The following is a 27695-nucleotide window of genomic DNA, read 5'->3' as shown; positions in this document are numbered from 1 at the left end:
TTATCCATCCTCCTGGCAATAGTTGTGCTGCCTACCTGAAGGAGGGGAGAAAAGGTCATGAAGGCAAATTTGACCTTTATTGCACTCACATTATAAATGCAGAAGTATGACTACTAACTGAAACACAGACTTCAAGAGTTTCAACCCTGAAACCACAGCTAGTGCCACAATGCTTCCCTCAGGACATCCTGCTGGGGAAACAGGACACTTTCCTTTCTCAGCATGTCCTTGCAGCTGCTGCCCCCACAAATGGGCTCTATGGCAAAATATAAAAATGGGTGAGAAATTCACAGCTAAGGAGAATGTGCTGTTTTTTATGTTTGGTTTATTTGTGTGTGATTATCTGGACACAATGAAGCATTAAGGAAAGTACACAGTCTGCCCTACAGATTTAGATCTCAAAAGACACCCATCCCAAACAAACTGCTTAAAGAAAACAAAAATACATAAACTTTAAATATAGAGTTGTAAGTCATAAGAACTAATACATCAGATATTGTGAAAACAAAACCAGTCTATAAGTAAAGGAGACCACAAAAGAAACTAACCTTAACATTAAATATAGGAGAGTACTTTTTTCCATAGACATAGTGTTAAAGCTTATCACTCCGCATAACAACAACAACAAAAAAAAATTCATGGATAAATACAGCTGAATTACCTCCTGAGCAATATATCCAAAAGGTACAGCCCTAGAGTAGTCCAAAGGAATACCACAACTAGGTTAAGCTCCAACACAATTAAGTCCTTCATGTGTTATGTATAGCCATCAACTAAAACCAAGCACTGCTGAATAAACCTGTGCCTTTCCAGACTGCTGTCAGGGCAATTTGTGTGTTAAGCCATGACACAACAGATATTTTTAAAAACTACTTATGTGTTCTGGCTAAGATAATGTACTTTATTGCAGATGATTACCTATGCAAAGCAAATCTATGTGCTAAAATTTATTCCATGTTTTTCTTAATTATATTAGCAGGTCTGCTAAAAGATAATACATTTCTTTTCACATACCCTTTCCCTTTCTGCTTGCAGAGTCCAAACAAACTTCATGGGATCCCTTTGATCACACTTGATATCTCAGGGCACTGATACCCAACACCTGCTTTCTATATTTTGACTTGACTGTAGGGAAAATAACCTTGTTTTCCAGGAAGAGCACTGTTGACTATTCAAGGGACTCAGCTCCAGGAAACTTGTAACAGGACCTTTGGGATGGAGTGGGTCTAGCAGAGAAGGAAATGAGGAAAAATTCTGTCCACCTGAAAAGGTGTGTCTGGGTGTCATTAATTATCTGACCAGCATCATCTGTTATAAACCAATATAGGTAATGTAAAGCATAATCAATGCATCTTCATGCACATTCAGAGGTGACTATCTGAAAAAATACTTCTCAACCTGTGATTGCTACCAATTGCTTTTCATTTTTCTCTCTCACTACATCTAAAGCAGATGGCAAGGACCAGATGAGCAATAGTGAGAATTACACGTAATGCTTTTCTGATACACAGGGACCTGATTATTTAGAGACACAAAACTGTATTGGAGTTATAGTCTCAATTCATATCTTTCCCCTGTCATTTATCATCTGTCTTCCCACTCAGGCACAGAAGCAAATATCATCACAGTTGTATAAGCCCCAAAAATGTAGGGGTTTAGTAAAAATATGTGCATAATGAATTTAATTTGAAGTTTTGCAACATTCAGCTGTATTGAACCAGCTGAGCACAAAACTTTGAACATTCACAGCCACAGAAGAGCTGAAAATTTTTAAAGGTTCTTTTTAAGGTTTGAAACTGTAAAGGTACAAAAGAAATTGGTACCTAAAGTTAAAACTGATTTGACATCAAACCTCTAAAACTGAATGTATGACCACTGCCTGCCAGCTTCATAACACTTCTAATTGCAGTAACTACTCACTACTACCATGACTTTACTTTCTTGCCCCGTTCTTTTACATGGTATGTTCTCTTTTGCTTGATATATTAGGCAAAGTTTTCTTCCATTTAAAGCCAAAAACTAGTAACAGTTGCTAATACTTGGACTTCTCTCAGCAGACAGCAATCCACTGTAGGAATCAGGACACTGTGCAGCCCAAGCTGTTGGAGGGCCTCTGCATCTCCATGTCCAAGTACAACTGCTGTAGGTGGGCCTTGAGAGATGCAAGAAAGCTGCCTATGGGGGCCGGGGGCCTGGCAGTAGCTTTTAAAATCAGACCAAATCTCTATTCCCCAAGGCAAACAGCAAAATAATGAAACTGCCAGGAAGGACTCATTCCTGTTCAGTTCGTGACCTCTGCAAAAAAAGCAACAAATTCCACTTCTTCTTTCAAATTAAACAAGGAATATGTTTTAATAATCTGTGGTGGTCAAGGTTTGATAAAAATCAGAAATCTCTTCGCTGCTGTTACATGATACCTGACATACATTTTGCCCTCACTCATAGCTTTGCATTTTTATGCCAACGTTACATAAAACATACTGGAGTTCTTTAATATACAGGTTGGGGTCTCCTTGAAAATACTTCTAAAAGAAGCTATTCAAGTCCAAAAAACACTATTTTTTTTAATTGGTGTTTTCTGCTGAAGGAAGTTCTACTATATTTGACTTGCAAAACCTCCCTTATTGTTTTTCCTTATACTAAAAAAATAAATGGGAAGTTTTCATATTTAGAAGTCTACAATGATTTTGGTGAAGAAAGGGAAGGGGAAGAAAACGAATAATTTTCAATTTTCTGCAAGCAAATTTTACAGACAATCAAAATATCTGTGCAAAACTAAGTAAATCAGTGCCAGTTTGTAAATTTGACCGTACACAATGTAACAGCATGAATTACTGAATACCCCAATACTAATCCATGTATCTGTTGTTTTTTCCCTGATTTGAAAACCTACATTTGGTGTCTAGATGGCATGGCCATAGTTGTCAGTCATCTTGAATATCTGCAGCTTTGGTGGGGTTTTTTGTGGTAAATATTCAGGGCAAGATGAGCTACCTAATAGTCTGGCAGTGATTTGTTTCACATCCCTTTTCAATCATCAGTAAACCATTCCCTAGATATAATTCAAGAATTAGCACAACTATTCATGAAGCTATGGTAGGTGCAAACCAAGATGCATTGTGCAGAATAGCCAACTTTAATTATTGCTGTTCGTTAAGCCTACAGAGGTCATGCAAATATGCCTTTGAAGGGCCATTTGGAAAGCAGGATTTATGGATTACATTACATTACAAATTACATGGTAATTTGCAGTTGTGAAGACTAAGCTTTCAGGAGGAATAAAAAGTAGTACAATAATATACCATATTTAAGAAGCAGAATTTCTTCACATTAATGTACATAAAAACAATTATTAAAACAAGAGGGAATGAAAGGACTACTTCTTTAATATGGTGTATTCCTACTGTAAGGCTTTTTCCCAGCTCTTTTACAATGTCTTGGTTCTGGTTCCTCTGGACAGCAGAAGAGAGGACAGAAAAGGATCTCTTCTCCTACAGGACAGATATTCCTGTTGGTCAGTTTTCTTCAACATATTAGAGATGTACTCTCTTCCCTTGGAATGCACAAAGCAACAAGGGTAGAAAGATGAACACATGCATCACCCCAGGTCTTAGGATCAGGAACTAAGCAGTGGAGGTGGCAAAAATAGCTTGTCTCATTGTTGGTATTGGGAACAGAAAGGAACAGAAAGGGGAAACAAATCAGTTATTCTTAAATTTATTCTTAAAACTTCAGTTTATACCCTACCCTCTGTCCTTGACAGAGCTGAGATAACCTTTTGTTTGAGGAAAATAGCCAGTTCAGCTTATCTGGATATAACCAGTGGCTCCTGCTCAGAACAGTCACAAATAAGGCCAGCAGAGATGTTCATGTACCATCAAACAACAAGCTTCCAACTCCTCATCTGCTACTTCTGAAAACCTTTACAATTTAAAGCCACATTAAAACCTTAGTAAAACTTAGCTGATGAGAGGGAAATAATAAATTTAAAGTAAATAAGATTTTTTCCTTTCCTCAGCAGAGGGATGGGACTCAGAGTTGATCAGAGAGAGGTAGATCTACACAGCAGAACCAGTAGAGTCCGGCAAAATTATTAGGCCAGGTTTCAGAGGCCATGAAAGCAGCTGTACTAGCTCTAGCACCAATACAAAGCTGCCAGCAAATTAGCTGATTTAAAGCACTGCAGAGCTCCAGTCCCCAGCCAGCTCACATCTCCAAACCACTCCCACAGGCACAGATTTCTGGAGAATGCAAATGTTACACATGGCCACTCAAAATCAGCTCAAGGCCAGCAGGACTTACTGGCTTTGGCAAGCACCTCTACACTGCCCTTCCTAGTGACAGGGGAATATTCATCAGACACAGTAGTGCCTTGCTTGAACGCACAGACCCAGCTGACACTCAGCACTGTGCTGAACCCAATCAGCCCTTAAATCTGGAGACCCTACTGAGAGCTACCTGGGGTTTACAAGGTCAGCAGATGTAGACCAATGCAAATGCAGGGGCTACAGAGCTATGCAACTACCTTAGGTGATGCAGGACACTGCCCAAACTGCAGCACAGGGGTCTCACCCGCCCAGGAGGTACCAGGAGGTACTGGTCACACATGCCCCTTCACGTACATGCCAGCCAGCCCAGAGCTGCTCAGGGGCTTCAGCATTCCCTGTGCTCTGTGTGTGACTGCAGAGAGCCTGGAGAGTCAGCTAGCACCTGAGCAGCACCCACTTTCTCGGGCTTTTTGGCTACCTGGAAATCCCCAAATGTGCTGTGCTGCACTGCTAAGCTGATCTCACGCCTTTGGGCTGCTTGCCCCCGAATGGAAAAGGCACTGGCGTCAAGCTGCTCTCCCGCAAGAGCCGTTCTGTGGCGGTCCCGAGCCAGGGTGATAGATGCTGCTGCCAAACCCAAGCAGGCTGTTCAGTGAGTTGCCCACACCCACAACACAGAGGTTATCCAGGGTTCTCCATTCTTTGGCATATCCCAAACTCCACCTTCCATTATCCTGAATAGAGCAGTTTACTTATTTTCCCCTTATTTACTTCCCATTTTCTTCCTAACCTCAGTCTGGCATTCTTATTTCTCCAACCTGTATAGTTATAAAGGACAAGAATATTTGTATGCTGCTATAAAAAGAGAATAAATTATACTGGAAGCTGTGATGAAGAATATTGACCACAATCTTTGAAGTTCTTGGTGTGTAATTTTCTTACTTAATAGTTTTATTAAGATTTAAGTGCTGGATGTCTAATATTGCTCATCAAATTTCAGCCAAACCAAATAGAACAAACAAGGTGAACTACTCTTTGGATGATGAACTATCTGCAAGAATTTTTGATGTAAGTATGAGAACACCAAGAACTCTCAGTTCTTCAAAAATTATGTAAAAGTCTGGAATTTAAGGAGTTTCAGTTCTCTAGGATCATACTGTAGAAAGTAAATTTTACTCAGGATTGGGTGGCTCAAGAGATTGGGTAATAGTATTTAAAAAAGCAAGTGATTAATCTCTGATCAACCACAGGGCAAGGACTAAAGAGCATTTAAGGTCTCAAACACCTCTGGAAACTAGCCAACTTAGTCTAATACTGTGGATGCTGACTCTAGGCAGATTTTGGATTTTCTCACGCACAGTCACCATGCTTATCAGTAGCCTTCTCTAAATTTCACTAGAACGATTCCATCATTCCCCCCAAAATTCTGCATTACAGTTATGCCTATGAAGAGCTGATGGCAGAGAGACACCAGGTTTGCTGATAACACTGTGCTGACAAATACCTTGTTTCTCTCTGTCCTTCTTTAACTGCATCAATCTGTTGTTTCTTAGTTAAAAATTCCTGAAGGCAGAGACTTGAGATGCCATATAGCACTCAGCATAAATGGGATGAGGGGACTCATACCAGTAAGTTGATACTTTGCAGGAAAACAGATTTTGATCACTGCTGATTGCCTCATGCAAAGATCTGAGATGCCTGAAAATGCAGGCCAGATATGCCTGCAGATATAGCTCCTAAACTCTCTTCCAATTAATCATAATGTTGGATTGAATTTTGCTCTTTGGATTGCTACAGACAGAATGAAAGAACAAGAAAACTGGTGCAATATTTCAGAAGATAAAGTATCACCCATTCTAAAATAATTCTGCTAATACCTTGCTTACTTAAATTTTTGTAGGACTGCAACACTTCTCCAAGAGGATGTAATTATTTTGCTTCTTCCTTGTCTAAAATCCTAGTCCACTGACATACCAGATTCCACTCAGTCACTATTCAGCAGTGTAAAAATAAAATACAGCCATGCACACTAAGGAGGAAGATCAATCTAGCCTGACTGCTTCTCAGAAAAAACAAAAGAACAAAACAAAACCCAGCCTCCTATGACAAACTTCATGTCATGTTTCGTTTTTACGTGTCTGTCATTAAACATTGCCTTTAGTTACAAATTTTGGGTGTACTTTTAGCCCACAACATGTATTTATGTACTCACTTATCTTTAAGGAAGGTTTTTGTAAAAGTTCTGACAACAGTCTCTGGGAACCATTCTGTTTTATTTACCAGTTGCAACTAGTTTTTCCAATTATTGATGCAATTCCTGCATTTTTTCATAATTTTTTAAAATGAAATAACAACATATATATTGTTTCCAATACGTAGTATCCAGCCTGTAGTAGTAGTCATTATTTTTTTAAAATCTGATTGTATTATCTTCAAAAATGAACATGTTCAGGAAAGCAGAACAGTGTATCTATGTCTGATGCGTGTGGCACTCTCAGGACATTTCAAGTTATTTTTCTCATGCAGTTGCCACAGTTTCAGAAACAACTACTGCTTGACTTCTTTAAGGATAACAGGAGAAATTTAATGAAAGAAAACATCTGAGAATTGTACAAAAAGAAAGGTTTTTTTCTGCTTCTCTGTATGTCAAGTGAAAGTTGTATAAAGTATTTTTCTAGATCAGAAATTTGGAGGTTTTATTAGCTGGTGCTACTGACCTGTGCAGACAGTTTTCTGGCACAATTTTCACTACTTGTTTACAGTATCACCTCAGTTATCCAGAACTTCTTGTTATCCCCACAAGGGTCAAATTCCTGACACATATTAATTACACTGAAAATTGCCCTGGATTACTTGAAACCTCAAATAACTGAACTTATTCACTATCCTCCCTTTTAAATAACAGAGGACATACTGTGTAGTGGTGCTAATACTTTGTGGCTGATCCCTGTAACTCCAGAAATTAATACATAAACGTCACACTTCTTATCTAGCAGGTCTGTCAGCTTTGGTCTGAAAACCAGGCTTGAGAGGCGGAGGACATTTATAGTGTGGTCCTGCTCACTGCTGTGGGCTGCAGAACAGGAGATAGGAAGGACGGGATAATTAAAACCAAAAAACCACCGACCAGCATTCCTGATCCATGCACTGCTGGCCAAGGAAACAGAACTGTTTCACAGGTCAGCTCTCCTTAGTTGCCAAAATGACCTTGAATCCCTCCCTTGGTCAGCCAAAGTGTAGGTGCTTCCTGTACAGTAAGTCTGTTCCTCTGACACTTCAGCTTTTACAGTTGTGGTTACTGTACTGCACCTTCTTGTGCCCATCACTGGGCAATAAAGCCTGCAGCTTCTCCCTGAAGGCACTCACAAAGCAGCTTCAGAGGAACCTCTACAACTGCATTATATCGGGGCATGAATGCAAAGATGAGAACGCAAAGACCTACTGGCAATTCAGGTATTTAGCCAACAGCAGGCATTAGCTCTAAGATCCCTAATGCTGTTACTAGGCAGGAGTAGTAAAGTTAGGGCTGTTTTTGGAAAAAACAGCAAGCCTCTTTCCAACCAAACTAGAAACAGTATTCAAAGGACAACAGCAAGAAGGCAGCTTTCGTTAAGAGAAAGTATGAGAAATATCCAGGAACTCTTGGTAACACCCATAGGATTTGTTGGTTGTGCAGACAAGCTACACTGCATCAACCAACCCAACGGGTATAAAAGGCAAGAAGCAAGAGCACCATCAGCCCAGGCAATCAGTTTAAGGCCTGAAATTTGTTACCTCACAACAGGTGCAAGGGTTGAGAGTCACAATCTGGCACTCAGTCCAGTGCGCCTCCCAATACACCGATACAATTTTGGAATACGTCAAGTCAAGTAACAGCTCTCTAGCAGTAAAAAGAGACCAAATAATACCAAAATTATGACTGAAAAAGAAAAGAAAGGGGAAGGGGGAAAGCATCATGTTTACCACTGGCCTTATGGGGAAACACAAGCTTGATTCTAAATTGTGCATAAGAACTAGCACAATTCAAAAAGAAAGCCAAGATCATGAAGTAGCATACAGAATGGACTGAAAAAAGCTGAGTTGAACTCAGTACACACTTGGATGCATGCACACATTTAGCAAGTTCAATACCCTCCCCTTATTGAAAAGCCTGAAAACTCCCTTTCACTCATCACACAGTAATAAATCAGCGTGCACCACTGCCCCAAAGAAAAACAGACATTCGCTGTCTAAGTAACAGTGCTTCCCACATGAAGATGAAAAGGCAGAAACAAAAAATATGTGGCAATAGTGAGGACTTAAACAGAAGGACACCACTCCAAAGAGCCGAGGATTGCCTCTGTATTGCAATATTAATTTTCTAGACCATTAGTTATATTGCTCGTCCATAAATGAATTGTAATTCTCCCGCTAAGCTGTGGGGCAGATTTCCACATGGTATTACAAGGCTTTTCAGCTTTAAGAGGTTAATAGTTAATGGTTTTGGTGTCCCTCAGTCAGATAGTTCAGCCTACCACTGTATTTTCCACAAGCAGTGAACTAAGCTGTTTCCTCTGCAGCATTAATTTTAACAGGTTTACAATAGTACCATTAGACCTCTGGACATTTAAGAGGAAGTGCACTACAATTGGAAAGTACCATGCCAAGCAGGAAGCAAGTGGCTTTCATCCAGGAGCACTGAGGAATGCAGAAGACAAGGAGAATTCAGTGTCAGATATTTCAACCTCTGTGAACTCTTGAACACAGAACCAGGCTACAGAATTTTACTGGGCTCTTAAACCAAAGAAATCACTGTGCACAGATCTTTAAGGCACCAGTTTTCCACTAGTTTGCCTTTCTGCTTGTTTGCTTTAAATCAGGGAAACAACTGCAACATGATCTTTGGAGCGAGACATGTTCCATCATCTGCATTCAGCACGTAGGCTCCTGCTAGCAACATGCTCATCATCTGACAGAAATCCACTTAGAGTGCCTGGAAAGGTTTTCAGCATAGAAACCGTATGAACAGTTGCTAGCAGACACTAATCGCAATAGACTTCACCAAGTTGATTTGCAGCCAGAGAGGGGATCAGAGACAGAATTCTTGTGCTACCATCCTCAGCTCAATGGCTGGGGTCACAACTGATTGTTGCTTGCTCCCTTTTCACAAGAGAAGTCAAAGAAAGTTTGAGCTTCCCTGGACCATTTTGAGGTGGCAGATCTGTTAGTCTGACCACACTGTGAAAACTGTACCTGTTTGCCTCCCACAGACTGGTCAGATTAAGAGCTACCGGGAAGACACCCTCCCTTTTCACACCTCCAGTGCTACTGTTATCCGGTTATCAACATTCTCCAGATCACATCACGTGGACCTAGCTCTTCCCTGCAGCAGATGCTACATGTCACTGAAAAAGACAGTTGGGGATCAGAGACAGTATTTATAGTGCAGACCTACAGACTCCAACCTGTGAGAGGCTTTCCAGAATTAGGGTGTGAGAGTACTACTAAGTATAGTTTTAAATACAGACAACCTTTAAATCAAGGATGTAAGATTTGAGACTTTCACAGGTTCCTGTGTCCTTTGCTTTTGGCCAATGCCTTAAGGAGTGCATCTAAGTTTAAACTCTGTAGCTGCAGTTTCAGAACTACTTTAAACTGATCCTTTCCCAACTTGGTGAGCCTCTTCCTTCCCTCCTGCCTGTGTTCTTGCTCTTGCTGTAAGAGGAAGGGTATTTTTAAGCCAGATCAGCTGCCCACTTCAGCTAATAACCATATGAGTGGTGGTGCTGTCATGGTAGAAGGTGTAGGAAAGCCAAATTCAGAGCAGCTGAAAGCAACCATAACCTCAGGTCCAGTTTTCCTTGTTAAGGACAAAAGCTGATACTTATTTAGCCTCAAGGCATGAATAGTCATAGCTCTGCTTAGTTGAAGTATGTTGGCCTAAACAGATGCAATACACCAGCTAAGTGCTTCTTTTTATACCCTCGTTGGTAAACTAATCAATTTTGCAATGGAAGACACCTAAAAATCGCAGGTGCCTGGATACAACTGCAACAGTGCCACATTCATCATAGGACACAGGTGACACATTTGCAGACCCAGGGCATCCAACACCTTCACTGAAAATTCCTGAAGATGCTCCAGAGCACATGGTATTGTCCCAGCTATTAAGAGTAGTCATAAGCTTCAATAGCAGGATTTATTCTGAAGAGTATAAATCATTGTTCAGAAGGCCTTTCGTTTCTAAGACAACAGCTCAAGGATTGCACTGGATTCTTCACTTCATTTAGTGAAGACTTATAATGGTAAATAATAATAATAATAATGGCCAGTCTTCGCGAGCGAAGATCCGGGGAAGGTCTTTACACCTTCCAGCCTGCGCATTGGATTTTTTAGGTGAGACACAGTGTGCGCGGAACTGAGCCCACCCTTTAATCCTAAGGTTCATCTGCCGGGGCCAAGCGAGCTTGGACGGTGGCAGCGAGGTCCTTAGGACGTAGGTGGGTTGCCTTTAAGGGCTAACGAGCCCCACCTGCCCGGGAGTGGCCCTGACCGGGAATCGAACCCAGGTCTCGGCGGTGACAGCGCCGCACCCTTACCACTAGACCACCAGGGGCTCCAGTGAAGACTTAACCTACATGGTAAATGGCATTTTGTTTGTTAAACTATCATTTTTTGATACTTACAGATGCTTAGAGATTATTCTTCAAAAGTCTGCCATTTCTGAAATACTCAGAGTTGCAAAACCAACGTAATGCAAGTCATGGTTGAACTTGTAGAAGGACTCTTTAGCATCTGAAAGCAAATCTAACAGTTAATCCAGTGGGCAACCTACATTTTTCAAGGGTACAAAATGAGCTCCAGCTGACTTCTCCAACCCAAGGAAAGACTCCGTCATTTATAGTAAAGGTTAATGCCATGATAAGAGCAAGTTCACATTTCAGCTGCCTAGCATTATAGCTTCAGCAGTAATGTTTTTCTTTTTGCCATTTTCAAATGTTATCCCTGGAATCCTTCCCTTTATTAAACTTCCTATGTCAAAAGAAAAAAGTAAATAATCATTACACTAAGCCTTTATTTGTATTATTTTATAAATAACATCTTTGTGAGTCACTTGACAGCCCCAAAACAGGTAGACTCTTTGCTTTTAATCAAGGACTTTTTTCTAAAGCATGCTAAGGGTGGGCAAGAAAAGAGTGTCTCCATAAAACAAACAAAAGTCCCAAAAAAGGAGATCCACTGCAGTGACCATCCTCTCTTGGTCTTAACACAGAAAAGGCTCCCCTTACCTCTATATTTGCATATTAACATCTTAAGTTATTCACTGTGTATAAAGCTAATTATAAACCTCCTGATTAAATTCAGGGTTGATGGGAGAGCAGTCTAAAACCAGACTGTGAATGACACAGGAATGCCTGTGATATTTTTGTAACAGTTATTTATTATTTGTACTAACATACTGTCTAGGAGTCCTGGCTACAGAGCAGGACTCATGGGGTGAGGTGTTAGACAAAAACAGACTAGCAGATGATCCTTGCCACAAAGAGCTTACACATATTATTAGCATTTGGCCAAACCAAGTCCTGACATTCTCAGCAGCAGAGCACAGCAGGCTCAGGGCACAGCTTAAGCTGACTGTGAAACTGCTACACCTTTGAATCCTAACCAGTTTGGGAATCCTAACTAATTTGGGAATGGGTCTCAACAACATGGTGAAGTTTGCATACATCCACAGCAGCTACGGATCACAGCCATCCTTCACCTGTGTCCTGCAAACTTTCACCCATCTCGGCTGATGCCATCCTCACCCAACAAGGAAACTGTTCTGGGCACTCTGAGTGCTAAATGAGAGGCTTCAGCTTATAACAAGGGACAAATTCCTTGACACTGGCAGACAGGGCCAGTATCCTTAGCATGACAAGGAGTGGTCCCAGCCAAACAAATAGTTTAGCTTATTGAGTGCACTGTAAGCACTCCAGCTAAGGAAGCATCCAGAAAAAGGGACTGCAGGGTCAGCAGAGAGGTTGGTCTTCCAAAAGTCCTGGCTGAGTTCTGGCTGATACCAGTGGCGCAAGAAGCACATGAAAACCTGTGAGGGATCAATAATGGGCAACTTAGAAGCAAACAAGGTGCCTTCACTCCAAGTTTCACCTCCAGACATCATAAATGCAACACTGCAGCTGGTAGCTGAGGACAGAAGGGACTGCTCATGGATGTTAGGGACAGCTCATGAGCCACTGAGAGATGCTGAATGTGAAGACTACTAGGAGCTGAGGTTGTGCATTACAGCTAAATGCAACTCAGACCATCAAAAGCAAATAAACAAGGTGTTTTGTCTGTTTTTCTACAGTTCATGTCTTCTACTTATTTCCTATTGTTTCAGCCTCTCTTACATCCATACATCAGATTAAAGTATAAACTTGGAAGCCTGGACAACACAAGCTGAACCCAACACAGTAGTGGAATGTGTCTCCAGCACATTTGCTGTCAGATCGATGATTAGTTCCCAGCATCAAAAGTATGAGAGTTTTGGAGCCAAACCCAAAACAGCAGAGTAAGCACACACATTTCAATCAATAAAATACTAAATGAGATGCCAGCATAGTGTTTTGCATTTGACTCAGTAGTTTATCTCTAAATGGGAAGAGAGCAATGCTTTCTGAACAGCATTTGTATGGCTAATTGGAAGCAATAAAACCCTTCAATCCAATATAAAAAAAAATCCAGCTGAATTTCCATGTAAAGTTTTAGGTTTTATTGGTTTGCATTTCATTTCCCCCCCCAATGCTGTTTCCTCTATGTTTCCTGCCAAATTTGAACTGATGGCTGTTTTCCTCTTCTGCGATGAATTAACTACAGCTTCACTGCAGATTGTTCCACACAGACTCTGTTTACAAACAGTGTGGTTAAGAAACACCTGTTAGTTTACTTTTGTATTCTTCATGTAAAGAAGAAATATTTATGAGTACATAACATACAGCTAAATTCATTAAAGGGGAATTTTATAAGTTAGCTCTGTCCAGCTCAGATGACATCAAAACAAATAGGCAGGAAAATCTAAATGAAAAATGAATTTGTAGGCAGAGTATAGAAAGCCTGGGAAGTAAAAAAAAAATACAACATAAGCATAAAAAGACAATGATGTGAACCATTTATTTTTTTAAGAATACTATTGCTTTAGTGAAAAGATTCAATAGATATTCTAGTATGTGGTGAGCCAAGGCACACAGGGCTGCTTCAAACCACTGGCCAGAACCTAAGTACTGCTTTAGTCAAATATTCAGATTTCAGAACTAAAGGCAGACACAGAAAGTGTAGAAAAACCAATTACCATTTAGCAAGGAAGATTCACATAAACCACGGCAGAATGGTTTGCAAAGCGTTTTGCTCCACTGTTGACACTTTGCTTTCCATCAACATTCACAAAAATGTTTTTGGGATGCGAGTGCCAAGAACTTATTGTTTTTAGATAGTTAGGAAATTTGGCTTCCGTTTACTTCACAAGTACCACAACTTACACAGCAAGACATTTTTATGAATACAATTGTTCTGGGAAATGAATATGTTCAGCAGCGAGTAGTAGTACAAAACAACAAACCAGAAATGTAATGTATTATGAATCTATGTATTACAATAGGAGCAGGCTCTTTCCAGAAAGTGCTAGAACTAAAGGAAAAGTGATAAATTTAAGAGAAAAAACTAGAAGATAATTTTTGAAGAAAAAAAAATTAGTAACAAGGAAGTGTGAATGCAAAGAGTGATAAAAATAATGCACATCAGTTAAAGTTCTTTGTATTTTTCTGTCTTCACTAATTATTTTTAATTCTGTGAAATACACTATACTTTGTTTGGGTCTTGTAATTTTATTTTGAGGTTTATATCTGCATGAAGAAACAAGATCTCATTTGCTGAACTTAATTAGTAGCACAAACTCCTGGAAGCTAATAGAATGATGAAATGTCTTTGAGATAATGTATGACATAAAAAACCCCAAACCTGTAATTTATGCAATCTTACAGCCTAAGAGCAATTTACCAATAACAGCAGACAGGTAGCTGTTCTTAATAAGGTTAATAACAAGTTCCCAGAGAACACTTTGCCAAGAGAAACTTCCTAGGAAAATAATCAGAGAAAAAAAAAAACCTTGTTTTCAAAGGAACAAGCTTTCTTAAACAGCACGTTACAGTTCTGCTCATCTGGGTGCAATAACCATGCAACCAGGTGACTTTTGTAGAGCTATTTTTTCCAGTGCTAAATCATATAGATGTCACAACGTGGAGGACCATACACAAACTGAAAGCTGAATGCCACAGTAAACAGATTTTTATTCAGTAGTACTGAAATGTGAGCCAAGATCCAAGCTAGAGTTCATGTCTCCATCTTTGTCTTGAATACTTCCTACTATTATATGTGAGAATCTTTCACACAGCCTCTGAAGTAAGTGTCTGAGCTCCTGTGGGGATTGTTCAAGGAACTGAAGTAATGCTATAAACTCCCCTAAACCCTGTCAAACAAAAGATAGGGCAGAAACCTTTTCTTTTCTCACGGAGTGACATTATTCAGGGACAGGAAGCAAAAACTAGAATCTTTTTTAAAGGAAAAAGATAGTCAACATACAGTGGTTAAGCACTGTAGAGCAAAGCTTATCTGTGATGCTGGTAATTTTTTATTTCTGTAGAAGAGGTAATAAGCATAGCTGCACAAACCTGCAATTAGTAGAAACCTTAAAAATTAGTTGTGTTCACAACATCATACAAAATGAAAGAAACCAACAGCAATTCACTGAAAAAAAATCTCTGGTTTTGTAAAAATCACTTAATTATATTCGTTGTACTCTAATAATCCATCTTTGTAAGCCTTCTGCAGCTTCAGATGGTCTTTTAATTAATAGCTCAGCCAAAATACTTTTCCAGCTTTCTACAATTAAATACATGAAAGGATGCTGCTGGAAAGCTGACAGTCTTAAAACAAAGATGCTCAGTATCAATTTCTCACATGAGAAAATTTCTTCTGGCAACAAGGCTTTCAGCAAAGTCTGTTACTCCTACCTAGACCTAATATGTTCTTTGGATGTTTTGTGAATTTGCTTTTTGGTGAGAGCATTAGCTTTTGGGATTAATGAATTCTGAACGGGAATAAGAAAACATTTCATCAAATTTAATAGTGTAAGTCTGAATACCAAACCATGGGTCCTACATTTTCTTTCATTAAAGCAATGTATCATTTCTGCTGTGATAACAGAAACAGTCGGCACTTCCGGAGATCAAAGCAAATTACAAACAAGCCTGCCAAGCTGAACATATGTAATTCCATATGTAATGCTGCATACAATCCACATCCTGATTCAGACTAGCAACTAGACAAAGATCATCTTTGTGTATTTATACGGCCTGTGTGCTTTGTATAGTGGTGTGCAGATCCTTAAATTCTTACTTTAACACTACAACACTGTAACCAATAAATTTTACTTACATGGTTGGTGTTCTGGTATACAAGACCTGCAAATAAACCATTCCCTCTTAAACCACATGAGGAAGTCACTGGTGAGAATTTCAGAGTAACTGCAGATTCATCTAGTTTTAAATGCCAGGAAAAGTTTGAAGAATCCAATCTGTCAACACCAGACCAGTTATACATAATACTTCACAGCACTGTTATGAGAAGTCACTCAAACATGAAGTATAGGCAAAATTTTTACACCCGATCATAATCCCAAATGAACACCTCAGCATTGTCTGTTAAGGGCTTCAAGTTCACTGTTACTTTCCTTCAATAAAGGTTACTTCTTAATTTTTCCTTACAATAACAAAGGAGCAAAATAGACTGTCATCTGGAGAATTAGAGTCAAGTAGGCATTTTGTAGAGCTACATAATATATGACTGTTTGTGTCCCTGGAGGTTAAAGATGAAACAAAAGGCACTTTGAGTACTTCACAATTACTCATAAGTTTTAGCTCCAACTCTAAAAAAGAAAATGTATGTATTGTCTCTGCTAGTGAACTAAATATTTATTCTATCAGCTACAGGGAAAAATTAATTCTGTTACAATAATTAGGTTACACTTTTTAGGCAGAAACAGTTTCTAGGAGTTCAAAAGCATGTATCTCATGCTATGCAGAAAGTACTGAAGCTTTCAAAGCATTTCCACTTGTACTGGAGGAAATCACACTCACTGGGGTGAAGTAACTGCAAAGAAGTAACTATTTACTATGCCAAGCCAACCAAAACTAAGATAATAAAGAAAAATTGGCAATAAATAATGTCTCTCATATATGGTCAACTTACTAGGAGGTATAACTGCTTCTGGGCTACAGTATCAATATTTTAATTTTTTTTCAGACACACAGACATGGTATGTGTAAGTGAACAGAAAAAGATTCACCCTCTGCTCAGATATACTCCTGATGTCTGTACTTTAAAATAATACACCATAACTAAGCATAACAGACTAGAACACTTGATAATTTAAATTCACATGCAATCCTTAAAACAGCCACTTACTCACCACTGTGACTAAAAATGGCAACAAAAGTCAGCAGGTATGGAACCAGACACTTTGGAAAGCCAGGGGAACTTTTGATGGCTTGTTTTGTTTGGATAAATTTATTCACAGAACAGTAGATTAAAACATCCATTAGTAATGTTCAAGAACTCAGAAGCAGTGAACTTTTTTTAATAGCCTAATTATTTATTAGGAAAAATATTTAGAAAAGTAGTTACCAAAGGGAATCAGAGGACACAGGTACAGAGATAATAAAGACACCCTACAACACAAAAAATACCTGCTATATCATTAATAGCATGAAAACTGGTTTTTTTTCATAATGCTTTGACGATACACCTTTTGTAAGAGACATTTACCTCAAGGAATGAGAAAAATACACACATATAATGACTTTCTGCTATGTCCCTCCTGCTACAACCACCTTACCTCTGGGATTTTACATATGAATAAGGAAAAAACCCAATGTAATTCAATATCATCTTCTTAAAACAGTCATAACAAAAATTGAGTCTTTCCTGAAAGGAAGCCAAGGAAAAGAAAACTGTACTACTGGTACTTTTTGCAGCTGTTTATATCAAATATTCCTTTCAAAGAGGACTAAAAAGGAATAAAACTAGATGGGTTTTAGAGGCAAAAGAAAGGCACACAAGGAAACTTTAGAAAAAGAGTGGTGGGGATCAAAAATTATATCCTAAAACCAGGCAAGGCAGTATTCATGCAGAAATATGTCAGCCTCAAAAGTATATAATAACATGAAAGAACCAATTTAAAATGAAATGTAACATGGTCTCTAATACACTGAAACTTTTTAACATGGTTTATAAAAGGGAATGCTAACTTAAGCTATCAACAAGTTCTGAATCTTGCAAAACTAAGTTACAATGTGAGCAGTGCCAGAAAAGAAAGGAGCCATGTCTAAATCAAGGATGGCCACCTGCTCAAGGATCCTCTTATTCCCAATTAGAACTGAAGATAAAATCAATACAGACCCAATACCCACTCATACCCCCCACCTTCTGCCCCAAGAGCAAGCACAAGACTGTGCCACCACTTGAGGTGACCTCCTGAGCACCCAGTGCTCCTGACACCCCATGAGCTGTCAGCACATCCTCTGTGGTCTGCCTTGCTTATAACAGATTATGACCAACATTTTCCCTGCTCTTAAGGTCAACATGAAACAGTTCCCTAGATAGTCCTGCAATGAATGTTATCTGCAGACTGTGGTATTTTGGGGAAAAGGGAAAATGAGACAAAATACACAAGTATAGTTTTCTTCCTTTCTAAAAACTGTCTTTTTGTGGTGATGGCTTCTAATGCATGCATTCCAGTTTTTCTAAAGCTAGCACCACAACTGGAAAATGACATATAACCAAGAAGATTTTCTTCCTCTAAAAATATACCCTGCCTCTTGAATACTGTTCACTTCCAAAAAAAAAAAAAAAAAGACTAAAAGGTCTTAAGGTGACTACTCAGAGTGTTCGGATTTCAGAGGGACTGCCTGAGTTTACTAGGCTAGAAGAGTTCAAATTACAAAAATAATTACTATCTGAATCACACAGTCATAAAGTCAAAGTGCAAAAAGCAGCACTGAAATATTTTCCTCCATTCAATATACTCACCAAACCTGCAATGGGAGTCGGTAGTCTATTGATCTTTTTTACCAATCCCGGCTTTATTGCATTCAGCAACCTGTTATGAGAAAGGAGTATTTGTGAGTGGCAAGTCACAAAATTTTGAATTATCAAACGCTTTTGCCAGCACATAAGGGTTTCAGTATGGCTAGAAGAGTCTCCTCTTTCTCCCCTCCTAAAAACACTCATGGGTACCCAAATTCCATCACTGAGATGCAGAAAGACTAGAATGAAAAATATCCACAGCACAGTATCTCAAGAATATTTATTTTATATTCTAAATTGATCTAGATCACATCAGTGACCCAGACAGACTGAGTGAATTTTGTCGCGTCAGCCTGCCTTCACTGCCTACAGGCAGATCATGCCTGAGAGCAGAAACCCAGAAGGCATCCAGGTCTGGCAGGAAAGTGAGAAAGGATGCACACTTTATGGGTGGTCTATTTTTCTGAATCTTTACTTGAAATTAAAGGCCCTCCTTGCATTTATTGTGTAGAATGGAGGTCCCCCTAAATCATAAGAAGACAAATAAAAAGGGAGTCCAAAAAAACCCCATCTTATCATGAAAACACCATTATGCCAGTGATACCACAGCTGAACACCGTTCAGTGTCCAAAGACTGGCAACCCCCCAAAACCAAGTTCCTCACCACCCAGGAACACACATGTGCAGCTCATTGCTAGAGCTGCAAAAACTGACCAAGCCTCTAAAAGTGGGGAATTTTAATTATAAACTCCTGTTGCAACAAACACTGTGTCTTCACCACCCTTCGCCTAGGAGAAAACCATTACGCCTTTTATCATAAGAAAAATTCAACCAGTTCCATCCATTGGGAAGAAAATCATCAGGTCAAGACACTGACTTGAAATTCAAGTTCTTTGAAGAGAAACAAAGATGTCTACTTAAATTTAAAACTCTAAAAATGAGAATAGCCACTATGGAAGAAAGGAACCTCACTTTGTGCTGATATAGTCTCCACACAAGAACAGACTCTTCTGACAGCTTACTGTGGTAGTAAAGTCATTAATATTTAATATTTGAGAAATTTTGCTAAGAAGTTTATCCTAACTAAAAGAATATTCCTTTCAGTTAAAAACTAACAGTCTGTGATTGTTTCCAACTCCCTACTTCTGAGCTAGGATAACACAGGATATGCCACTCCTCAAAGCTCCACCAAGAGCCATCTCTCCATAGTAGCACGTTACTTGCTGTTTGATTCCATAGGGCTGTGGCAGTTTGCAAGCTCATGAGGGAGTTCATGAGGGTTTATAGGTGGGGTGTCTGCGATCACTTGGGCAGAACAGGGAAGCAGAGCAGGAGATGCTATTCTCAATGTTCTCTATGATCGTAGTTAGTAAACCTGTCCTAAACTGTACCCGTGTTATTACACACTTGAAGCCCCCACATCTCCAACACCATCATATAACAGGAGAGGCAACAAACCCAATGTGAATGACATTTTTGGGAGTTGGTGGGGTTTTTTGATCTTCTTGAAGTTAAAAGCCCTGTGACCCAAGCTCACGCAGATTGCTGTACTATTCCTGCCTTCTGCCTAAGGTAGAATCTAGCACTGATGTCCTAAAAGCAAACAAATGAATATAGTTTTATATACAAACAATTAATCTCCCCCCCCCAGATGCAGTCAATAGCAAGAAAAGAACGGTACATCTCCTATAACCATTATTTTATTTCACAGATGGAAAAAAAAATTACTTGTTTTTTCCCCAAAAGACATTATGTTATTTTTTGGCCTCACACAGCAGCAACCTTATAAAACTACTATTTTCCATTTAGCTGCTATACCAGTAATTCAAGATTTGTTTTTTTTTTTTGTCACAGGACTTCTTTCCAAATACTGTAGGACTCTTGTGATTTCAATACTCAGTCTGCCTATTCTGTCTCAGGAAAAAAAAAAGAATGTATTAGCTAAAGCTAATGTATTTCTTTATTACTCAAACACAAATATATCAGGCACCATAACAAATATTGCAGGTGCTGATCAAAAGTCATAGACAATATAGAAAGTAAAATAAAGAGGTCTTATTGGAAACCTCAAATGTCAAAACCCATTCTAAATAAATCTTCAAAATGGCTTGTACAGGCTTCTCAGTGAAATACAGGAGAAGGATGAATTGAGAGAGAAAAGGAGCAGGGAACAACCAACATTTTTGATCACTGTTTGGAGCCTGAAGAGGAAGGAAATGGGATGGGGCAAGATGGAAAACCCCAAGGAAGAAATTAAAATTATTATTAAAATGTTTGTCTCCTGTTGGAAACAAAGTCTGGCACCAAACCCCTCAGGACCTGCCCACAGCAGAATGTGTCAAATGGAGGTTTCTTCCAGAGCAGACAGACTGCTTCTGAATTATTGTCTCATCTAGAGTGATAATTCAGATGCTTCTCAAAAAAGCCACTAACTACACCTCTTCCTACACAGCTCTGTATACACAAACTAAATTTTCTGTGCTGATTTAGACTCACATAGAGTATGCATCTTGATATGTAAAGTTTTACCAGCTCTGGAAGGTTTGTGTTGAAATATGGGGCAAAGAAGACCTTTCCGCATTTCACACTGGGGACTTGGCACAAGGCCCATGGCCATGGCCCAACAGAGAGACTTCGCAAGTGAGAAGAAAACACTAAGCCACACCTTCCTCTGGCAGCCTCTGACAACTGCAGTCCCATGCTTTTTTGCCCTACCAGTCCTAACCAAAGGACTTGGCTGCTCTAAGCTTCCCATCCCCAACCATGTCCTAGTTTAAAGAGTTTTCACAAGAGAAAACCTGCAACACACACCTTCCTCTGGCAGCCCCAACTGCATCTGCAGCTCCAGCCTGTGTCCCTCCCCCAGTCCTAATCTTTGGCTCATTCTAAGGTGAAGACACTCAGATGTGATAACAGCAACCAAGTTCAGGGAGGAGAAAACATTTGCAGTGTAAACCTCCCCCGACCCCACAACACTGGCCCCATTTCAGCACCACTACAGCTATAGCTGTAGGCAACCAGTGCTGTCCAGCCCACTGCACTGTAGGCAACAGCAAAGTCAGACATTAGGTGATCATCAACATCACTGTAACCAGAACCACCTATTTTTCTTCATTTAGCTGCACAGCAAGTCTAGATACCTGCACTGTAGGCATCTCTGGACAGTGAAGAATTCCATCATCTGTTGTCCAGTCTCATGGTTAGCTCTGAAAATATTTTATGGCATCACAGTATTCCCTCTACCACAAAGAACAAAGAAACCACAAAGAAACCTCACCAACTTTAATTTCTCATGCTTTTTTAAGTTAGCAAGTTTGTGATTCCGGAAGTATTTAAATACTTCCGGAATCACAAACTTGCTAACTTAAAAAAGCATGAGAAATCTTTCTGAATGCATTGTTCTAGGGCATTAAATCTAATCTTTAAAAATATATTTGTATTTTGGCAATCCCTGAGAAAGGTATGAAAAAAAAGCAGTGGCAGGACAAATGTCATAGGAGCAATGTAGAACCCATCAGCTTCTACATCAGCTGAAGCACATACACACTGTTTGGTTCCATTTTTTCCCAGCATTTGCTTACATTACAAAACTTAACCATATCACTTTGATAACGAGTCACAGAGGACAGGCAATCAGTGTAAGCCTTGCTACAACGTACATTTAAGGCCCTATTCCCAGATCATGTTAGACAAGTTACTTTTATCATCCATTCTTGCAGCAGGAAGGCACTTTCTCAAAAAACACACCTAGCTGATGGTACAGTAAGACCATCTGCCCCAGACATCTGATCTGTCTGGCCAGTTTAGCAATACTGCTCAGTCTAAGGAAGACACCACAGTCCCTATGGACGGGTTCAGACAGAGGTGAAGCCTAAAGGTCCTGAGCTGAGGTACTTTGAAAGATTATTTGCTTCTCTGAGTACCTTCCAGCTCCTGCTGACCCTGTCTGATACTCTTTTTTCCAAGGAAGCAGTCCTTTTTCTTGTGCAGTAAAAATCATCCAAGCTCAAGTATATTCTCCCTCACGAAGACATCTAGAGCAGACACATTGCTCACTCCTAATCTAAATGCAAGACCCCAGTCTTGCCCCAAACAACCACCCAGCTGCAAGTCCAGATTTTCCCAAGCACAAATTTAGTTCAGGTTTTTGTACAGCTGTGTTCTTCAAACACAGAACATCCTCAAGTGGATGTGCATCTTCTAAAGAACAATACAAACCCTTTGTATTACTGTGTGCCACATTCTGCTATGCCAAGGCTGGTGAACTACTGTACAAATAGTCAGAGTGGAACTGTTGAAGTTGGATAAAAGTGCTGGTTTTGTTGGGGTTTATTGTTTGGAAGTTTTTGAGGGGTGGGGTGTTTTGGGGATTTTTTTTGAGGTATTAGTACTATTTTTCATACTCCTGAATCTAGAAAAAGAGATGTGAATGGGACAAGTTCAACTGAGCAGTCCTAAGAGATAACAAAATAGGATGATTTTAAAAATTCCATTATTTTTCTCCTTTTTCCTTCCCCTTCAGTAAGATACTGCTAATGTAAGGTCTGATATGGCATAGTGAGGGAATACTGGTTGAAACAAACCATAAAACAATGTCCTTCCATACTGTTTTCAAAAGGAGAATGTAGATACATTCTGCAAGCTTGCCCTTTTTAGGGCTTTGGAGTCTAGTAGCTGGGGACCAGAAGACATTTTGGAGATAAATGGCAAAACAAAACTGAAACTTTTTAAAACTCTAGCTCTCAGCCAACTTTTTGCTCACAGAAATCATTCTGGAGCATTAACAACTACTTATACAAGAAGTTAAATGGCACAGGAAGGAAAAAAGAAAGAACAGAAAGATAATAATCCTTCTTCCATTGAGGCTTTCTGGTACCTGATATGACCAGTGTTTCTCTGACATGACCAGAGGGAAGATAATGAAATCTCAAGGAACTTTTTAACAGTAAAAGGAGTAAAGACAACACAAAAAGCAATACAGCCGAAATAGTTCTTAAAAGATATGATGAAGGAAAAAAACCCCAACTAATCAACCCCAATCCTACCAAACACCCAAAAGACAATAACCCAAACCAGGATAAAACTAAACATCTTCAGGCTCCATCCACAAAACCTGAGTCTCTACATAAACATGTGACCTATTCTCAGACCCTTCAGGCCCTCTGTGAGGATTTCTGCTCACCACCCCTAGCATGTATGTACCCGTCCTGAGTCAGGACAGTCCTCTGTTCTTCACTTCTCAAAGTTCTCCTGCCACTTTCAGTCCAACATAGAATCATAAAGGTTGGAAAAGACCTCAAAGATCATCACATCCAACTGTTAACCCAGCACTGCCAAGTCCACCACCAAACCATGTCCCTAAGCTCTCATCTTTTAAATACCTGCAGGGATGGTGACTTCCCTGGGCAGCATGTTTGAATGCCTGACAACCCATTTTATGAGAATATTGTTTTCTAATATCCAATCCAAATCTCCCCTAGTGCAACCACACACCCCTCCTCCCTTTCCCCCATGCTAAGCGCTGGCTTGGACTCTCCAGTAACTAGCCGTTAAATGAAGCACAGTAAGACACTGCATAGAAGCTAAAACCTTTCCTGTCTTACCTTATAGAAGCCAAAGGGCACAATGGAAATGGAAAGCTGCTCTATCCCCACTTGTAGGAAGAAACTAGGTCACCTCCTTCCCCCGATAAAAACCAGCTCTGATAGGTAAGGGAAGAATCAATTGCTTTATTTAGTGTTGTCCCAAGGCTTGGCTTTCCAGGAGATAAGGTATCTCCACAGCTGGACAGACAAGCTGAAATCAGTACTAGCCACTGTGTGACTAACTTATTAGACCCTTCTGGGGTTGTTTATCACAAGTTAAGAATTTGAAAAACTTCTGCCAGGAAGGGAAGGCGTTTCAGGCAACAGTTGATAAAAGATCTAATGAAAAGCACCAATAAACTGCCCATGAAATTCTTGCAAGAAAGCGTCAGTCAAGAAAATATTCAGAGGATGGCTGCCAAGACCCAGCCTGCAAAAAGACCTTGTTTTTAAGAAGAAATGGAAGAGAAGCACTTTAAGAGAATTAACTTCAGAAACAGAAAAAAGAAAAGTTGAAGTGATGTGTGTTCACAGATCAATCCAGGCTGGAGGGAGAGGTATCCAACAGATCCCTTTGCTCAAGTAACAGATCATATTCATAAAAAGAAAAGCTGACTAATGATCTGATCTTAAAGTAAAAGGGCATTTCACATTTGAGAGTTTAGGAAAATCTATCCACAGTAAACCTTCATGGAGACATTTCTCTGTTCAAATTGAGTTTTACAGACTTACATTCTAAGAAGCAGCCTTTCAGCATTTGATAATTATTAGCCCAGACAGCTTCAGTGTCCACACTTTTTAAACTCATGCTCTAGTGGCAGCTCTAAAATGCTGCCAAATAATTGAAAAGAAGAGAAAAATCCATTACTAATCTTAAAGATAAACGAATCACACTGAAACAGTGAACAATGAAAAGTCAAAATATTTTGTTGCAAAAGAAGTGGCAAAGAAGTTTCAAAATATAGAGATGATCTGGAGGTCACAAAAAGATCTTTGAGAAAACATTCTTGAGTGAATGATGCTCCTGACACCATTTATTTAGATTTAGATGAACAACCTGCTTTTTCAACAAGCAGGGTAGAACCGACTTTGTCCTATAAAGGGCTCATAGTCCAGTCTGATAAATACAAAGTGAATAAAGACCTATGCAAAAAAGCGGCACTGAGAAAACAATATGCCGAACACATGACTGCATGGGTCTTGCTCTGCCAAAGACTAAAAATATGAACAAGACAGAGGCCTTGCAAAACAGCTCAAGAAAGGCAAAAGGGAAGATTGTATATAAAGAACTTCACAAGCTATTCATGCAGAACTTACCATCACAAGAAGTGATGACATAAAGGGCATCCCATGCACCTATACGTTTACCACTCACGCACAGTTTTACACTGAATAGCAATGGTCATGGATAATTGCCCAAAGTACATACTATCCACAATTTCTTAAACATACATTCTTGGAAAGCTGAAATCTCTCACAGGATTGCCTTGCCTTGCATTTGAACAACAAACCATTTGAATGGGTCAGTGTTCCACAGTCTCCCGCCCTGTCAATTACCAAGCATCACTGAAGAAACTCTACTGTTTAGTCTGCTGAAATACGTTTTTTAAAAAACATAAATATAAAGACAGGCCGTTCTGCCTGTACTCAAGCATGCCCCTCAGTGGCTATGCCCCTCTTTTCATGCACATGGCTGGGCATTAGGGTTTACATTTGACCCCACACCTAAACCATACTAATAAATAGCTCTTCATTATAACACAGCAGTAAAACTTTAAGAACACTGTATTCGTATAAAACTGTTTCAAATGTCCTCACATGAACCTAAATCTTAATGCTTAATGAGCCTTGGGGCCCGTCTCTCAAAACTGGAGACATGCCAAATTCACAATGCTGATAATGTTTTGGCTTTACAACATAGAGCCTGAAAACCACAGGAGAACACCGATTCCTTCTCACCTCAAGGCATGGGTCACATCCAAAACTTCAAATATGCCTATGAAACTCAAATACCTTCTTAGTTTCCAGGAACAGGAAAGTCAAGCAAAACACTAATTAAGTGCAAGGGCATCCACTAACTTCTCCTCTGTACACTACACAGCCAAGTGTTGAACTGATGCCAGGCTCATGCCACTGACAGACAAGTCGAATGACATATATGAAAAATCCTAAAAAGACAAGTATTTGTTTTCCTCTACCAGGTGACATAAGTGACATTAACTTGCAAAAAGAAAAACTGGAACATCATATATACAGGGAAGGCCACTCTCCATACCTCTAAGTATCACTGACTCGGAACACAAAGGATTTATCATTCCATAGCATTACTGAATCTGGCACATATCCAGCCCTTGCTGAAAACAGCATTCTTGTCAACCCAAAGCTTCATCAGATGCACTAGATGATGCACTTCTAAAGAAACTGCTTTGTGAGGAAAAGCAGCTCATTCATCACCAGTGACAGGAAGAACACAAGCTAAGGGAATTTCTTATTTATAGAAGAAAATTATTCTTATGACAGAGTAAATGATAAATTCCATTAAGTAATTCTTGATCACAATCACTTTCAGCTCACTCAGGTTTATAGCCACACTTCACATTTTCTTCAAATACTAATAAAATAATCTATGTGCATGACTAACTTCTCGCCTTCTTTTTTATTTAAAAGTCAAACCTAAAAACTTTCTTGTTCTTTTTAAGAGCAAATATTCCTAACGTGAACAGCTGAAGAGGACTGCCTTTCCTATATATTGTCCTACATGAGAAAAGGTGTAAAACTGTTTCCTTAGTTTACTGTATGTACCCAATTTTACCATGTTTACTTAAAAGCAGTAAAATACCTTTGTATCTGCTCTTTCAAAAAATAAAAAAAAAAGTTATCAGAGTCCAAGAGTCCCATTTTCAAAGAATAAGCACAGTTTCTGCACATTTTATTAAGCTACATAACACCATGTGCTAATATACAAAATAAATGTCTCTGGTATCCAGAGCTGCATGTGCAAGTGACATCCATCTTGAACCACACACCATAGGTCGTCTTTCCCTTTTATATGTGTATGTTATTACTTCTCAAAGTATGCAGTTAAATATTTGTTAGAATTTTCAGGTTTGCAAAAAATCAAAGATTTTTTTATGCCTGTATGTATTGCTATAAATTGATTTTCATACATATATAAAGCAGACATGCAGCTAAACTGTTCTACACAGAGAACCCAAGGTACTACACACAGTCAAGACGCTGTTGGACTCCATGGCAAAGCCAAATAATTTCTGCTAATGTCAAAACTGGATTCAGTTTTAGTTTGTTGTTTAAGGTCTTTTGCCCAGGATCCATATCCCAGCTGCTTTTGTTGTTATTCATCTTTATGGTCTGGTCCTATTCCTGACATTAGAATCTCATTACCACTAACACAAACTTTCAGGGTGGCAGGACTGTTAGATTCCAGAGAAAGCTTGAGAGAAAATACCATCCAAATTGCGTGTCGGAAGTTCTTACAGATATATTGGATATACATATCCCCCTTGGATAGTAATATCAAAGCAAGTAATTAACTCAGATTTTTGAAGTCACATCCCTACAGAGACCTCTCTTAACTGCTGAATGCCCAATATGAAGGAAGGAATCCTGCAGTAGCAGAGCTGGACAAGGGGAGGTGGGTGGCTAGAAGAAGGGGAAAACCTTAAAAATGCATGTACAAGGATATTAGAGCAGTAACAATTTGACAACTGGGCAAATCTGCAAG

The 27695-nt window shown here is 39.4% G+C and overlaps 1 protein-coding gene across 1 annotated transcript in view; it reads right to left on the bottom strand.

Annotated features, from left to right (window-relative positions):
• Window positions 1-27695, bottom strand: part of LIMCH1 (LIM and calponin homology domains 1) — a 183585-nt gene that overhangs the window by 83633 nt on the left and 72257 nt on the right. The window contains exon 3 of the mRNA XM_050337872.1: window positions 18372-18441. Coding sequence (XP_050193829.1) covers window positions 18372-18441 — 70 coding nt within the window. The remainder of the gene's footprint in view (window positions 1-18371; window positions 18442-27695) is intronic.

The sequence above is a fragment of the Myiozetetes cayanensis genome, unplaced genomic scaffold (genome assembly GCF_022539395.1).
Source record: "Myiozetetes cayanensis isolate MyiCay16 unplaced genomic scaffold, myiCay2020 scf7, whole genome shotgun sequence".
NCBI classification, from domain to species: Eukaryota; Metazoa; Chordata; class Aves; order Passeriformes; family Tyrannidae; genus Myiozetetes; species Myiozetetes cayanensis.
This window is presented reverse-complemented; position numbering and strand designations above follow the sequence as displayed.